Genomic DNA, 17704 nt, shown 5'->3' on the forward strand with positions numbered 1-17704 from the left:
AACCAAGTAATGTATGACCAGGTATAAGCCTATCTCTTTTCTAACTACCCATTCAATAAAGGATGAATACAATTTCAAAATATAGGCATGATAGTGACCAGCCGATTGGATAAGCAGTTAAAGAAAGAATCAGAATAGAAGCCTAGTAAGTAGAAGCACTGTGGGTAGATAAGCTGTAGCCTGAAGACTGACTCAATGTCAGTTTTTGAAAGAGTGCCCCGGCCACATCTAAAAAGCATTGTTAGTGCAGGTTCAAAGGATGTGTATGATCTGAAACAGAGTCCTTTATGAATCCCATTACTGATGGACAGGCCAATTGGAAGGATAAGTGGTGTATAAGGCAAAAATAAGTCAATTTTACATACTAAACTCAGTGAATACAATCTAAGATCTAAGAATTGTTGCCCTTACTATGGATGGGGAATAATACAACGAAAGGCAGGGTGGTTGATACCACAGGAGTTACACTTGTGGCAAAATCTACAACTCTTTGCCATTTGTAAGAAGATTCATTTTATGCCCGGTAAACACTGGGGCAGGGAGCATTAGGATTTTGTGTCACTGCTGCACTTCCAAGGGTCTGTGGCCCTGGTACCTGCTGCCTAACAGCCAGAATACCTAGCCACAAATCTAAATCCTTATTGCCCCATGACAAGTGTTCTTCTACTGCTAGCCTCTGCCTGAAGCGCTCCACATATAAAAACCATGCTATGCAATGAAAGCTCTTATATACTTCACATATTAATGTGTCTAAAGAGCTGGGGGGCCAGGTATTAGAGACGGCCAAGTCGGCCAGGCGCCCTAGGCAACACAACCGGCCATCTTGACCCCTGCATGGTGATTTTGTGGGGGCAAGAGGGTCTGGCTAGGGGTAGGCAGAATACCTGCCTACCACCACCCACCACCACCATTGTGTACTAGACAAGTGCCTCTTCTGCCAGTTTAGTCCACATACTCCACCTTTCAAATCATCTCCTTTATAGAACTGGACCAATGAACACCCAGGGGGCTATGCTGACAGGGCATGACATCTTTTAAACTTTGCTTACCCCTGTGCTTGTGGAGGTAGAAGAGTAGGGTGTTGTATCCCTATTCAGTATATACGAAAGGGTACTAATTAATGTATGTAATGTAATGTAATTAGGCATAGTACTTATGGGCTACCCTAGGTCACTGTGCTCATTTTTTGTGCTAGCTGCCTTCCTGCTCTGGCTGTCTGCAGGCCCTCCTGCACTCACTGTTGGCCTTTTTGCACTGGTCCTGAGTGTGTCTGGAGCTATAAGTTGTTCCAGCTCTGTTGCCCGGCTGCCTTTTTTGCCTCAGCCTGCTAATTAGCACTGGCGCTTGCTGCCTGACTGGTTGATGGAGCAGTGTCTGAGCCTGGGGGACATAGCAGGCCAGAAAACCTTACTAGCCAGCCCTTCTTTTCTGTGGCAGTTTTTGAGCTTCTTTCATATTATTCTGTGCAGTTCTCACTGTCACTCGTCCTAGCAGCTGACAGCTTCTTTCTAGCTGCAAGAGTGAGGGAGGAGCGACTATGCCCTGCTCCAGCCTGAGGGTTGCCGCCTCCTCAGACTCCTCCTCCTACCTTCGGCTATTTCCTCCTCCCCTGGTTGTGCAGCCAGTTCCTGGCACTTCAGTAGAAGCGAGCTGAGATCACTTCCAGACATCCTCTTAGGGAGCTGAAGAAGGCGAGCTGCAATCCTCACTGCTACCCAAGTCTGACAGGAGCACACTGATGGCTGAGGCTGCTGCCTTGAAAAGTGCTATTGCTGCTCTTGATGCTCCTCCAAATCTGACCACCTATTAGCTGGATGCTGCAGGGAGATTTGACAGGTACTCCTTTTGCATCTGCCTTTTTACACCTGATCCTGTTCCTCTTTAGCCAATTAGCATGAGTGTGGAAGGGGTTGTCCCTGATTTGGCTCACAACACACTGCCCAATAGTGATGTGCGGGTTGACCCACAACCCATGCGTTTACCCTTAGGTCAGGCTGGTTAAGGTAGAAATTGGGGTGACCATTGCAAGTTCAAGTCAGACTGGGGAAGTACACTCTTCCTCTGCTCTCGAAGTTTCCCTGTCTTGGACCCTAAGGCATGTGCAGCAGTAGCTGACTGTGGGTATGGGTAGGGTGTGGGTTCTACAATGGCAACATTTAGCAAGTTAGGGTCAGGTGCGGGTTCAGTTTTTCCTGAACAGTGCATCGCTACTGCCCAATATTAACTAAGCACACCTTACTTTAACTTCTTATTTGTTGCTGGCCTCCCCATACAGTAGTGATGTGCGGGCAGGCGGGTTAGGGTAGAAATTGGGATGACCATTGCGGGTTCAGGTTGGGTGCAGGTCACTCTTCTTCTGCTCTTGAAGTTTCCCAGTTTTGGAATCTAATGTAGGTGCAGAAGTAGCACGCAGATTGGAAAGGTGTGGGTACAGGTTGGTGCGGGTCCTACACAATAGTAACATTTAGGCAGTTAGAGTCGAGTGCGGGTTAAAGTTTTAAGGGTTAGGATTTGGTATGGATTGCATTTTCCTCACCTGCACATTACTACCATGCAGGCTTTCTGTGTTAAGTGCAACTCTGCCTGCCAGATCAAGAAGTAGTGAGCAACTGGGAGACCCACAAAGTGCCCAGCAGAGAAGTGAGAGGCAGTATCATTTCAATGGACAATCTGGATGAACAGCAGGGGGCAGAGGACAGGTAAGCTCTAGCTAGTGGCAAAGTAATTGGTTATGCAAGGTGCAGCAGTCAGGTTGGAGTGCTGGAATGCAGTTAGGTAAGTATGTGGTATAACCAGTAGGAATGTCAGGCACAGTGTGTGTGGTATAGCCAGTAGGAGCCAATCCGAGAAGGGGCCCTGCTGTTGTTCCGGCATCCCACCTACAGCAAAAGGATGTTGAGATGAAGCTGCAGGCAGCTGCAGTATAATAAGCACAGTAAAATTGGTATGTTGCCTTTCCCTGAACTACAGCCAGCAATGAGTGCAGGGCATATGATTTGTGAAGAGATATGCAATTATTTTTAAGAGGTTGCAGCACACATAGATGTTCAAGTTGCATTTTTCTCATAAGAAAAAAAATGTTGGTAGGTTTTATTTTGCAGCATCCATCATGTCTGTATCTGGGACACCTGAATTAGATGCCGTGGAGCCAGCATCAACAAACTTTATTGGGCACAAGTGTGATAATAAAGTTGACCTGAAAGGAATCCCAGTCCCTCAAGTCACTTGTGTTTTTAAGGGAAAGTTTATTAAAAGGTGGAATAGATTGTTATTTTAATCTATGATTATGATTATTAGTAGGGTATGGTATTACTATGGTATGATTGCTAGTAACTTTTGAAAATTTTGCTCAGTCATACGACAATTAAGTAGTCACAGGGTTTACTAACACAAGTGTGTGTGATGCACTCCCTTCAAGAATGAGGTTCATTGTGTTACTAGAGCATTTTTCAGAGATGTATGACCTGTAACTTTTTGGATTGCCAAAGGCACGATATATCTGGACTGTAGTCTGGAATGGGGAAAAGGAAGCTGAGATAAAGCCATTGATGTGAAGCAAAAGAAGGTTAAAGAGGCAGAGAGAAAATGTGAGATGTTGAAAGATGCTTGGGGGTGGGATGGTGCAAAAACATAACAGAAATATGTGGGTAGGTTCCAAACACAGATAATAGTTCTGGATTATTATTGCAGGCAACACAACACTGGGAGATTTGTGAGGAAGTTAGGGGAGTGGTGCAGAGGTATAACAGACAAGCAGTGTGCTTATGTTCAAGGTACAGATAATTGCTGTAGATTAGAGCAGACTACAGTGGGTACGGGGAGATTTGTAGGAAAAGGGAGTGGTTCCAACATAAGACACATAATGAAGTAAAGTATGTGTACATTCAAGGCCCCAAACTGCTATCAGTCTGTACTTATGTTCCTTGAGGAAAAACGAAAAGAAATGCATTATATTTACATGATGCAGAGTACGTAAAACGTTAGACCTTTCCTTCTCCTTTATGTTCAGGGCCGGAACTAGGGGTAGGCAGAAGAGGCACCTGCCTAGGGCGCAACGAGGGGGGGCGCTTCCCCCTCAGTGATGCGCATGTGTGGGTTTGTGTGCCTGTTCGTGCACGCGCAGGGGAGGAAGATGCAGTGAGGGCGAGGTGACCGGCCGGTCGCCTGGTCAGCTTGGCCGCCTCTGTGTACGCTGTATAAGAATCAGTAGTAATGATTATACTGTATTTGCTGGGGCTGCATACCATTGCACCTTGAGAATGAGTGTGTGTGTTGATTGGACTGTGCATAGTGCATTGGCAGTTGAGTAAACAGCTGCCAATGCAGTCCCAATTATTTGGGCTGCAAGCATGCACAAACTTGTATAGAATCCCTCTGGCCTGAGGGCCAGTTGACAAAATTACTGCAAACACAGAAATTCATCACAAAGCAGGGCCATTTTAGTAGGTGGGCCATTAGTTTTGGCCTTATTGGCTGGAAATGTTATCAGAGTTAAATCTTTAATTGAACACTACTGTACTTTAGTTTGGTATGTTTATCTAAAGCCTATAGTGGGAACCCTGCCCAGACACCACACAAAATATCACTATAGACTGGTCAAGATCCTGTATGTCCAGTTTGCTAGGTAGTGTGAGATATGTTTATTCCAAAAAAAAAGAACAATACCTCTTCCAGTGAGAGAACAGGGGCATATCACAGCAGTACAGATTCCAACCAACCATTTATTTTTTCCTTTTAGCTAGTGGTGCATGCATAAATTGGTTCTCCTTGACTGCATAGCTATCTCTCTGTCTGTGCAATGTCAGCACACAGGGTTCTTAGTTTGCTCAGTGCATTATCATGGTATTGTCTTTGCAAAAAGAACATAAAGATCCAGGTATATTCATAATCAGCCAGCAAGTGGGTCAGAAATGTAGTTTCAAAACAGCTGGAGGTCTAAAACTGCTGGTGCAAAGGCCCAAGAGAAGTAAGGTCACTTTGAGAGAGCTGCAGTTAATATCTCTGCCTTTACATTGCTGGCATTTCCTCTGTCGTGCATGAATGAAGACTGCTCTTAAAAGCAGATTAGTGATGTTGTGTGACAGACACAGAAAGGAATTCACTGACGCCTAGGTAGCTTAGCTGCAGAGCTTCAAAAGCATTGAGTTGTATTTGTCAGCATGATGGGAACTTGGGCTGCTTTTGTGAGGGCTTTGCCAATCACAGCGTTGCTTTTTTTTTTCTTTCTTTCAATTTATATTCATAAAAGGGACTTAAACACAAGAGCAGGGCATATAATTTATTTTACACATCATACTTTTCACAGCTTATTTAGGCATAGCTTATTTGTGCACAAATCAGTCCTGCTTGCAATTCTTCCTTATCTTTCCTACAACCAGTGGTCATTGTAGCGTGCATGGTCACCTTAACCGTATAGTTATCTGGCATTTATTAAAGTACTTCTACCGCAGTCTGGTTATAGTTTGTATAATAAGTTGTTTTAAAATGTAAGGAGACTGAGTATTTTGCTTCACCTTTTTTAACAGCTGGTATAGGAGAGGGGTTTTGAGATTATGTATTTTATAACTGAATGGTCTATCATTTATATGTTAAATTAGGTGTAGTTTACAATTTTTACTTGCTATTGGTATTTGTGGTTAACTTGTGTCACTGTTCCTTTAAAAGGAAGGGGAGTAGAGGAAGTAGCTTCCCCTGATGACAGGTCACATGACCTGAAACGTGTAGGGAGCTCCTGAACAGATTCACTCACATAGCAGGAACAAGCTGTCTTTCTCCTTCCCTCACTGGTTTCTGTTAACGTTAGTGAAAACTATTATTTCTTGGAACAACATACCTGAAGGACTGCAGAAGTTGTAATATACAGGTGCACAGGGAAACAGAAAGGATTTTAGATCGGCAACACTGGCAGGACTCGAGATGAATGCTGATAAGTATGCTAATTAATGTCCACATGCAATGTAACCTGATCCAACGGCTTGTAACCTGCACACTGGGGAAAAGGCTATTTGCCTGTTGTGCCTTTTTAAAATCACGCTTGTGAGTAGAATTTTAATGAATGCATTCTTAAATATTTTGTACCTGTATTCAATATAACATTAACAGACAACCCTAAACTACATGCCCTAAATTACAATCTTACACATTGGTCTGCACTGTGTGCATTAGCCTGGCCCATCCTTGCCCACAGTATTGTTTCACAGGTGCAGGTAGGACTTTGCACTTTTCAAATACAAGTGCAGAGGCCCACAGTCCTACCAGTTATAGTGAAAAGGTTTCTATTACAACAGGTGAGGCAGGGGCAGGCTTTAAGGATGCAGCTTACAAAAAAATTCCTGGTGGAGCGCATGGCAACAATTACTTGGAGAGAATGCTGCATACAACTAAGTGAAGTAAGGATTCTGTAAAGAGAGGATTATTTTAACTTGCACTGCCACTTATTACATGTTGCATTTGGAATATAAAACTAAATTCAAGTATCACTGGCTGTGTGTGACTGACAAAACTATGACTGTGACATTACACTAGGATTGTAATCTCTACAGGACAGGGACCTCTTGTCTCTTTTACATTTAGTACTGAATATTTAATGTAAATGTACTTTCTATTATTGTATTGACATGCTCGTACTATTAGGGGTATATTTATCATGCTGTGTAAAAAGTGGAGTGAAAGATTACCAGTGATATTGCCCAGGGCAACCAATCAGCAATTAGATTTCAACAGTTAGAAAATCAAAGCAAAGGAAAGCATCTGATTGGCTGCTATAAACAACATCACTGGTGATGTTTTACTCCACTTTTTACACAGCATGATAAATATACCCCATAATGTATTGTTGCTGTGTACAGTAAGAGGGCAGTACTGGCACACAGGGAGATATACTCACCTGCTTTAAATCTTCGCTACTGTGGGTGACTAATCGCCCAGAAACACTTTTCCACCAGCAATAATGTAAATTGCTGGTGGGAAAGCATGCACGGCTCTTGTGCCCACCCTTGCCCTTGTGAGGCAACTTTAGGTGACTTCCAGCGCAGTGTATACTTTCCCACCGGCACCTTATAATATTGCCAGTTAGCAAGTATTTTGGGGAGATTAGTAGTAGCGAGGATTTATCAGGTGACTAATCTCCCCGTATGCCAGTCCCCTTACAGTGCTGTGTACATAAGTAGCATTATATTAATACATACCATATTAGACTGAATCTTCTCCAAAAACTAGGAAGTTCACTATATAAACTTTTAGTATGTTATAGAAGGACCTATTTTAAGCAACTTTTCAGTTTTCTCTTTTATTTTATTTGCCTTTCAATTATGCCTCTGCCTAGCCCTTAAAGGGATACTGTCATGATTTTTATGGTATACTTTTTAGTTTAATTACACAAGAACAGGGGATGACAAACTGACTATGCATACCGGCTTTGCTGACTCTTGCAACCCAACTGTGGGCATGTAGGCAAGGCACACTTCCCTAGCAATGCATGCAATGTACTGAACCATTGTCTTTCACTTACAACCTGTACACACTTGTGCTGTTTGATAGATGCTATTGTATTTATTCTCCCTCCCATGACTGAAGTCATATTATTGTCTGAAGGAGAGATTTCCTCCACTAAACAGTTACAGTGTGAACGGTTGCCACAAATGTAAATGCCTAATATAAATATTATTAGAACACAGCACCTTCTAGACACCCTGGAAAATAACAGTTTTGGTGTAGTTGCTTTGATAATCTATTGAGGGCAAACTGTGTTTTAAAATGTTAAAGTTTTTTTGTCATATAAAGACATTTATGTAATACTTCTGTGAAAAGCTACAGAAAAGGGTTTCTTTAGTGTAATAAGGTTTACGTGGCATGTGGTAATCTGCCAGTGCAAGGCTTGTTCTGTCTCGTCCCTGTGTTCTAATGCTGCACAAAAAAAGCTCTTTATGAAACCACTCCAAAATGAATTTGTTACAATTGTACATTCTTATAAACTCCAAGCATTACTGAGAGGGTTGATATAGATCTAATTGAGCAGTTTTATGCTTTACAATTACATATTACATGGGTAGCTCACTCGCAGATACCCTGGGCCGGTGCAGTTTTCTCCTGACAGGAGCATCAGTTCAGGATATCTGGTAATTCATTGCAATAACCCAAAAGTGAGTGTACCTTTCCTTCTCCTTTAAGAATATTCTATGGTTTTTGCCATTTTCCAAGCTAAACCATGCAAACGGGGAAATTGAAACTAGTTTCAGTTTCAAATATTTGTTTGAGCAATTGTTTGCAAAAAAGAACATAGTTAATTGGTACAGTAAATACATAGATGTAATGATTTTTAAGGTGCTTTCAAATGTAATTCCTATTGAAAGCAGCATGCATCTGTCTTTTTTTTTTATTCCCACTTCTCTTGCCTTTTAAAAAATCAGTAAGCTTTCTCTTAGGCAAAACTCCAGTTTCCACAATGCTTTACAAATTCTGTGATTAATAGACCCGTGAAGGCATTATGATGTAATTCTTTGGAGTTTTGTCAAAGAGAGCTATTGCTAGATAAGCTACAAATAAATCATTTACATTTTTTAATCAGTATATATTGTAAAGTCTTGGAATTGCATGTCCTTTCATTATGCATGAGAGTGTTTATCAAGGTATTCCTTTTGTAAATACTTAATCCGTAATCTGCAGTGTACCTTGAAGTGTAATTTCTCTCAATTTTAGGTTGTTAACGGATACAGATGGCTGTGAAAACAATGAGGTGGGTGCTACATCCGTTAGTCAGTATCCTAAAGAGACTGTTCGCAAACGGCAGAATTCCATGCGCAGCTCCAGGAGTAGTGACTCTTGCAGATCATCAAGGAAAAGTTTCAAGTTAGATGTCAGAATGGAAGAGGATGTAACCAAGTCAAGGAGACACAAGAATGGCAGATTTGTGAACCCATGGCCTACATGGAAGACACCCTCCTTCTGGAATATTCTGAAATGGGCATTCACAGAAAAAGATAATAGCAGTGTTCCTAGCTCAAGAGAGGTCAGTAACATTAAGAGTATCTCTATTACACTGTATCTAAATATAAGGAAATGTGAGATTGATAATATGTTTTACTTTGCTAATAGAAAAATGTTACTATATGTAATTTTACAGCAAGTGAATTGCAGAATTTTCATCATAGCTTTTATTCTTTTAAAGCATTTCTAAAATTCCACTGTTCTAGACCAATATAAGGTAACATGAGGCATTCCATGTGTTGCTGAATGCTAGTTGTAGTTGAACAGCTGGAGGGCCAAAGGTTACCCATGTCTATTCTAACATTACATCAGCAACTTTCCTAAAATTCGACTGCAATCATTTTCTGCCAATCAGCACCAGCACCACTGCTGATCAGAAGAAGAGCATACCTGGAATTGCTGATGACTAATTGTGCATTTGCTTACCTATAAAAGTGGTCTTACGTGTTGTAAGCATAACATAGGCAGAATTATCTAGTTTGCCACATAATTTTTTTTTTTTTTTTCCTTTCTGTCTATAGGAGCTTGACAAGGTGCTTCCAGTTGTTAAACCCTACTTTGTTCAATACCCTGATTTTGCTGGCAAGACCGAAAATGGAATACGGGTCACATGGTTAGGACATGCTTCTGTCATGGTAGAAATGGATGATGTGATATTTCTTACTGATCCTATCTTCAGTCAACATGCATCCCCATTAAGCTTTGCAGGGCCTAAGCGTTTCCGTGGGCCTCCATGTTCAGTAGAGCAACTTCCTAAAATTGATGCCGTTGTAATCAGCCATAACCATTATGACCACTTGGATTATAACACAGTAGTGGGTCTTAATGAGCGTTTTGGCACTGAGTTGAGATGGTTTGTACCTTTGGGTCTTCTAAACTGGATGCAGAGTTGTGGCTGTGACAATGTAATTGAATTGGACTGGTGGGAGCAAAACTGTGTACCTGGACATGATGAAGTAACATTTGTGTTTACCCCATGCCAGCACTGGTGCAAAAGGACACCTATAGATGACAACAAAGTGCTTTGGGGTAGTTGGTCTGTCCTAGGACCATCAAACAGATTCTTTTTTGCAGGAGATACTGGGTACTGTGCTGCTTTTGAAGAGATAGGGAAGAGATATGGTCCTTTTGACATAGCTGCTATTCCAATTGGAGCCTATGAACCAAGGTAATAACATTCATTTATCAGTGTGTTTTCTAGTGTGCTACAATTACAAACTTTCAAGGTTCATGAAAATATATTTTACTGTTTTCGTTAATGGGTATAGCAGCATTTTTTTGCCCTTTTAAACTTTAGAAATGTGTTTAGTATCAGCTCTGCATTGTTTAGCTATATTTTATCTATTGCAGTCAGAAACTGCTAATAAATACCCAAGCAGAATGTTAAACCACAATTATATCAAAGAAATGTATCACAGCACTACAATTTTCAGAGCAGTATTTTTAGATATTTATCCACAGACGATAAAATATTAGTGCACCGAGTATTTATAAGTACAAGAGTAAGTGATGCATTCATGCTTGAATTTTTCTGGCCTACATGGTGGAGGGCTGATAATGGAAGCTGGTTTTGACCGCTCCCCCTTTGAAAAAAAAAAAACACCATGTTACACCCATGTTATCACAAGAGTATTTAAGACCATACCCACATTAATGATAGTAGCACAGCAAGAACCCAAATGGTTTGTGTAGGGATATCACCCTTCATTCACGTGTAAAAGAATGATATTATGTCATATTAAGACACACCTTTAAATCCATATTCCTCCTTCTCTCCTGTGGAAAACACACACAGGCAGCATAGGACTGGCAGAGTATGGCACGCACAGGCAGCATAGGGCAGGCAGAGTATGGCACGCACAGGCAGCATAGGGCAGGCAGAGTATGACACACACAGGCAGCATAGGGCAGGCAGAGTATGACACACACAAGTGCAGTATAGGCAGGCAGAATATGGCACACACAGGCAGCATAGGGCAGGCAGAGTATGGCACACACAAGTGCAGTATAGGCAGGCAGAATATGGCACACACAGGCAGCATAGGACAGGCAGAGTATGGCACACACAGGCAGCATAGGGCAGGCAGAGTATGACACACACAGGCAGCATAGGGCAGGCAGAGTATGACACACACAGGCAGCATAGGGCAGGCAGAGTATGACACACACAGGCAGCATAGGGCAGGCAGAGTATGACACACACAGGCAGCATAGGGCAGGCAGAGTATGACACACACAGGCAGCATAGGGCAGGCAGAGTATGACACACACAGGCAGCATAGGGCAGGCAGAGTATGACACACACAGGCAGCATAGGGCAGGCAGAGTATGACACACACAGGCAGCATAGGGCAGGCAGAGTATGGCACACACAAGTGCAGTATAGGCAGGCAGAATATGGCACACACAGGCAGCATAGGACAGGCAGAGTTTGGCACACACAGGCAACATAGGGCAGGCAGAGTATGACACACACAAGTGCAGTATAGGCAGGCAGAATATTGCACACACAGGCAGCATAGGGTAGGCAGAGTATGACACACACAAGTGCAGTATAGGCAGGCAGAATATGGCACACACAGGCAGCATAGGGCAGGCAGAGTATTAAACAATACAGGGGTTTACAGCCTGAATCTCAGGTGTGAACAATGCAGGGGGCCAGTTACTGATACCATTTAAAGTTTACACAAAGGTAAGCAGTCATAGCAGCCAGACAGGTAGGGGGCCACACAGAGGGGTTCCCTTTTACTGGTTCCCTTTGCTCAAATGCAAATTTGGGCATAAGCATGATGCCATTACCCTTTGCAGGAAAAAAACCTAATCACTCACTTATACATGAAAAGGTGAATATTTTCTTTTTATATTAGAAATTTACTATGTGTCAAAATATCTAAAAATTAGAATCCGACAATTCCCAGCAAAAACTCATAGATCATTTAGAAGTCAATCTTTATTTGCTTTGAAACTTTAGAGATTTTGGGTTTTTAACGCTGTATTGTTGTGTGACAGTGTGACAAATCAAAAAGGTTGCACTTCCGCAAATTTTGTGCACCTTTTTTTTTTTTGCCGACTATTTCAGTTCAGACTTTTTAGTAAATGTCAGACATTTGTGAGTTCATTCAAATTTAAGAAAAAAAAAAGGAATATTAGCGTTTTTTTAAATCTGGATCTTAGTGTCAAAAATCCATCTATAGGAGTAATATAACTTATTTTGCACTTTAGTTTTTGTGTATTGATTGTGGAATCACTGTTGCAATAAATGTTACATTGTGTCTGTTAATAGATGGTTCATGAGAAGTCAGCATGTGGACCCAGAAGAGGCAGTTAGAATTCATGCTGATGTTCGTGCAAAGAAATCTATTGCCATTCACTGGGGGACGTTTGCATTAGCCAATGAGGTTTGTTCCAAGCTAATGTCACTTTAGCATTAAAGGTAGATTATTGTGATAATCTAGAAGTTTTATAAACAGTCAGAAAAATTTGCTTTTGTTTTTTAGAATGGCACGCCACGCCTGTGTTAAAAATTCACCACTTAGTACAGCTAGATATGATTCTACCATTTATCTCACTGGCTAGAGTGCTGTTTCAGTGGAGTTTATGAATAACATTTAAGTGGCACCATTGAAACAGCACTTTGCACTCTGATGAGGAACAATATAACTCGTTAATTTAAAGAAATAATACGCATATACGCAATACGTGCTCCACATGCAGAAACACCCATGGCAATATATTGAATATTAATAGAACATTAACATGAAATATGGGTGTTATGTTCCCTTTTTATTCCTAAACTATGGTTGCTTAAGGTTTCCTGATCCCTACAGCTTTACCAACTGTAACATTAGCCTAACTCAAACTACTATATAAGCACCAAAGTCTGTACAGGTTTATGCTTTATCTGTTTTCCTTACAACAATGTTTTGAACTGAAGTTATGTGCAGTGCAGTGAAACTGAAATGCTGTATTATCTGTTCTTGCAGCACTTTTTGGATCCACCAAGAAAACTCAGTGAAGCACTTGAAAGATATGGACTGAACATTGATGACTTTTTTGTGTTAAATCATGGAGAATCTATATCCCTTAATATGGATAATGATGATTTATCAGAAGATTGATGAATATAGGCTAATATTTTCATTAAATACTTTTACTAAAATATTTCAAGAAAGCAATTGATATGCATTCCTTACATTTAACCCTTTTTTCTGCTAAAGATGTAAATTATACATAGAATCTACATATTCAGGTTTAAGATTGCCCCCACCAACTGTCTTGCCTAGCAAAGCATTATTCTTGTAGCACACCTAAACTTGGCCAAATTGAGGTAAAGGGTTAAATATTTTTTTAGCTATTTTTCTGCCTTTAATAACAGCTGTGAATCGCTATTGTGTGACCAGAACAGCACCGTAATGTAACAGCACGCCGACTCCTATGAGTATTTAGTCATAATCAAAGACTGCACCATGTAAAAAAAAAAATGAGGATATGAAAAGCACTGCATGGCTGTACTGACTATACTGTCAGTAGATGTGTAGTGCTTTGCAGTTAATGTACACAGGGCAGTTTTGGTCCATATCAGCCTTTACTTTGCTGGTGGGGTAAATGCATTGTGTGCCATTAACCTTGGCAATAAAATGTGAACTTTTTTTTTTATGCCGGCATTTGAATATAAGGAGTGCACGTCAGAGTTGCTTTAAGGGAAACATAATGCACCTTTTGATATACATTTGTAGAACTTCATGTGTAGGTACTGAAATTTAATAGTTTATTTGATGTTTTAATAGAAACCATGTCCTATAAATGGTTATTTAAAAAAAAGATAAAATGGAGTATCATCCTAAATAGATACTAATATTATGAGATTTTGTAATTTAGTCTTTTTTTTTTTTTTTCCATTTTGCCTCTCACACTCTATCCAGCATACATTTAGCCCAGGGTACATGCAGGTGAGCTATCCTCTTCTTTTCTTCTTTACTTGTGAGCCCAGTGCCGGTGCATGCACAATAGAGCGAAAATTATGGCTTTTTTTTGTAGCTGGCACAAAGAAAGAAGATGAAAAATATTGCTCGCCTGCATGTACCCCAAGCCGGTGTGGTTTTTTGCTTACAGGAGCACCAGCCAGGGGTATCGGGTAAGTGAATGCAATTACTGGGGGGTGCTTAACATTTAGGCATCCCCCAGTGATGCAACCTTTACTATATAAATATATAGGAAGTCTAATATTTTTTTTCCCGAACAGTTGGCAACCCTAACAATCAAATAAAAGTTCAGATCCCAAACTGGCTATATGTTGAAAGCAAAGCTGATTCAAAGCGAATAATAACCTATTGCAAGTTAGCTTTTTTATTACTACTGTCATCATAGTGAAAGATTGTTTTATGGTAAAAACCCACAACAAAGATGTAACCTCATGTTTACATTACCTTAGTAAAGAATGAAAACTAGTGTAAAATAAAAAAAAATCCATGTGCCTTTATAATAAACAGATTATGGCTAAATCTAACACATAACTGAAAGATAATATTTTAATGGAATTGCTTTCATAGATTACATTTTTATTAAAATTAAGGTCAGAGGTAATCTTTGATACAAGGGCAAACTTTATTGAAATAACTCTTTATTGTATTTCCAAAAGAGGAACAGTAGAAGGAGAGAAAAATACTAAGATTAGGGGAATAGAGCTTGCAATAAGTACAAGGGCAGACTTTAATAGAGAAAATATATAGGATAGTTTGATAGAGGGGAAAAATAAATGGGGCAGAATTATTTTATATAAAAGCAAATAAATAGCAAATAAAAGTAGGGATGCACCGAATCCACTTTTTCAGATTCGGCCGAACCCCTGAATCCTTCGTAAAGGATTCGGCCGAATACCAAATCCGAATCCTAATGAACATATGCCGAAACTTGGCCAATTCCCGAACTGAATCCTGGATTTGGTGCATCTCTATTTTAAAGCCCTTAACTTATCACCAGATACTTGCTGTAAAATCCATCTATGAAACTCCACTCTAATGCGCTTGGTGCATGCACTATTTGGGTATAATAGGATTAGTGTGCCTTGGGCATCCCAGTATATAAATCCTTTTCTGATTATAAACATTTCATACAAAAATGGAGGTGGCCCCTCAAAATGCACTTAAACATTTGCTGATACTGTGTGTGCTTTGACCTTTTATAATAAAAAGTAATTGGTTATTTATGTAAGAAGTCTGACAAGCCTGATGTCAAGAGTCCTTGCCTGTATTTACTGAGGAATTATACATTTGCTAGGGAAACATATGTGTTTTAGATAAAACAAATCTGAGATACGAGTTAACAGGGAAAATCTTTCCATACTCGTAAGGGCAATGACACCGGGAGATTTGTAGTCAGCGTTAAAAATAAATAAAAATGTCCCTAGCACTGACTTCAAAGCTCCATGAAGATGCCTTGCCATAGACTTATATTGGAAACACTGCAAGTAAAACGTATGACTCATGGCAATCTGGCGTAATCGCAGGAAATTGCAAAGGAAGGCAATATTAGCCTATGGCAAGGTGTTTTCAGAGAGATTCGTAGCCAGCGCTAGCAAATTTTTTTAATGCTGGCTACAAATCTTCTGATGTATCATTGCCCAAAGAAGGCCATACACCGAGTGGTTCTCCCCCGAGACAAATATAAAATATTTTTGTGTAGTGGGCTCTGTCAGATCAGGTACTTGATCATTTTGGCCCAAGATTTAATAAAGGGCATCCCATATAGACTCCTTAGGAGAGGACTGCATCCTTGGACCAACATAGTTGTGGCTCAAAACATTTTCCAACCCAATTTATTGATACTGTATCTGGCAAAGCCCTGACTGGATAAGTCAGGAAGGCCATTGTTTTGGTCTCCTACACAGGATGTATGCTGCTGAATTGGTTAGAAGTTGGCAGTCAGTGTGGCCTGACAACTTAAAGGGTTCCTTTACCCAAAAACTGTTGTTATATACAATAATAAACTGATAAACTGCTTAGAATTGTGTTTTTTATCAGTATTTGCTGGCGGAACCCTCCCTGATCAATTCAGCAGCATATGGCCCGTGTATGGCCAAAACAACGGTCACTCCCACTAATATTTGATCAAGGCTTGGCCAGATATAAGTGAAGAAGTTTGAAAATGTTGTTTGGCAGTGGGGGCAAAGGGGTCTGCATGGGGTCTCTTTATATTTTGAAACAATGTAAAAAAGATTACAGAATATTTGGAATTCTATTAAAAACCCAGAGTGCCTTTTCATGCAAACTGTACTTTTTGTAAGCATTGTCCCAAACTAGAGAAACTGGAACAGGTTTTTTGTGTGATACTTGCTGTTTTGTACATGAATGTGTAATGCATTATTTAGCAAACATATTATGAAAGTAAACACTGGAAAACAGATGTTGTAAATGAATGTAAGAGATTATGGAAAGCAGTTAAAATGGTGAACAATGGCAGGACAGAGAAGGGCCTTTACCTTTTGTGTAGAATAGGTGATTGGTAAAAGTATATTGAATTGTTTTGTTAGTTATCCATCCTTTAAACTACAATTCCCACTATCGCCAGCTTGGGGCTGAGCATTAACCAAAACGTAGTCATGCTGACATTCTCAAGTCAAGTCTTTAACTTTAAACCACCAACACAGTTTTTGGGCAGTTCTGCAATAATGACATAATGGCACAGTACAACATGCATGATCTGCTTGGAGCCTGGATGTCTTTTAGGGAGGTTCATACATAATAAAACTAACCATAGATTGTGTTTGCTCATTTGTCAGTGCCATTCAAATAAAGGAAAGTAATCTGCCTGCCCCAGCTTTATAACATATTGCAATAAAGTATTAGTTAGCTTTAACAATCTATTCAACACCAAAACATAACTAATAAGTGCCAATGGTTACTGGACTGGTAATACCTATGCCCATGCTTTACAACTAAAGCCAGTAAGTAGCACACTATGCATTTTCTCTGCAGAGGTTTGCTTGAAAATGCATAAGTGTGTCCTGACAGGCCAATGCTGTGCTTCTTAGTGCACAAAGAGTCAGCAGATTGGTCATTTCTATGCAGAAAATGCCTAGTGTGCATTTAGCCTACTCCTATTTTGTTTTCTTGCCTGTCAGCACATGTTCTAATAAAGATCTTTCAATAATGCCAAAAAATAACTATATTAGAATAGTGCATAACCGATCTCTTGTTAATTAAAATACTGTTTTAAAATCAAATTGTGATAAATTTTCCTTTACAGTATTTGGTACATGGACTTTTAATGACATGTAATATTGGAGCGAAGGAGGGGATCTAAACTCTCAAAACAAACTAAAGTTAGATACTTTTGAACTTTTCTGAACATTACAATTTTCATGTTTTTTTTCTTTCTCAAGATATCTATGCAATTTTGACACTGCATTTAGAAATTTGAAACAGCACCACTTGATGTTCAGTTCTGCTGGGCCAGTTATCAGAAAATTAAGTTAGCTCCGTTGTAAAGGAAACCATATATGGACCAATCATGTACACTCTCTGATCAATTGGCTCACAGGCTAAACAAAGTGTTCAAGAAGCTATTTACAGCATGGACACCTTTCCATTGTTCCAGTATTTGGTCTGGCCCTCCTTATGTTATAACATGACTACTCAACCAATACATGAACATTTTTCTGTCCTGCTTGAAATAAGTGTACGTCATTAAAAATTGCTAACTTAAAGGAGAAGGAAAGTCA

At 40.1% G+C, this 17704-nt stretch overlaps 1 protein-coding gene across 7 annotated transcripts; it reads left to right on the forward strand.

The window, feature by feature from the left end:
• The first annotated feature begins 1615 nt into the window (after window positions 1–1615).
• On the forward strand, window positions 1616–17206 carry napepld (N-acyl phosphatidylethanolamine phospholipase D). Of its 7 annotated transcripts, none has more exons than XM_002933090.5 (6): window positions 1616–1836; window positions 2558–2699; window positions 8698–9007; window positions 9507–10153; window positions 12269–12383; window positions 12969–17206. In XM_002933090.5, the coding sequence occupies exons 2-6, from the start codon at window positions 2662–2664 to the stop codon at window positions 13101–13103; spliced, it is 1245 nt and encodes a 414-aa protein (XP_002933136.1). In that variant the 5' UTR covers window positions 1616–1836; window positions 2558–2661; the 3' UTR covers window positions 13104–17206. The 7 variants fall into 7 exon arrangements, with proteins under 7 accessions (XP_002933136.1, XP_004913077.1, XP_004913078.1 ...); XM_004913020.4 differs by having other exon boundaries at window positions 8701–9007; XM_018092322.2 differs by lacking the exons at window positions 1616–1836; window positions 2558–2699 and adding exons at window positions 5689–6036; window positions 6288–6389.
• The last annotated feature ends 498 nt before the right edge of the window (window positions 17207–17704 follow it).

Source organism: Xenopus tropicalis, chromosome 3 (genome assembly GCF_000004195.4).
Source record: "Xenopus tropicalis strain Nigerian chromosome 3, UCB_Xtro_10.0, whole genome shotgun sequence".
NCBI classification, from domain to species: domain Eukaryota; kingdom Metazoa; phylum Chordata; class Amphibia; order Anura; family Pipidae; genus Xenopus; species Xenopus tropicalis.

Bases quoted from the DNA above. Each gene is read 5' to 3' on its own strand.
- napepld (XM_012960007.3), top strand. From the start codon at position 5,921: ATGCTGATAAGTATGCTAATTAATGTCCACATGCAATGTAACCTGATC. The intron at 6,037-8,697 runs GTGAGTAGAATT...TCTCAATTTTAG, and splicing joins GCCTTTTTAAAATCACGCTT to GTTGTTAACGGATACAGATG. The intron at 10,154-12,268 runs GTAATAACATTC...GTCTGTTAATAG, and splicing joins ATTGGAGCCTATGAACCAAG to ATGGTTCATGAGAAGTCAGC.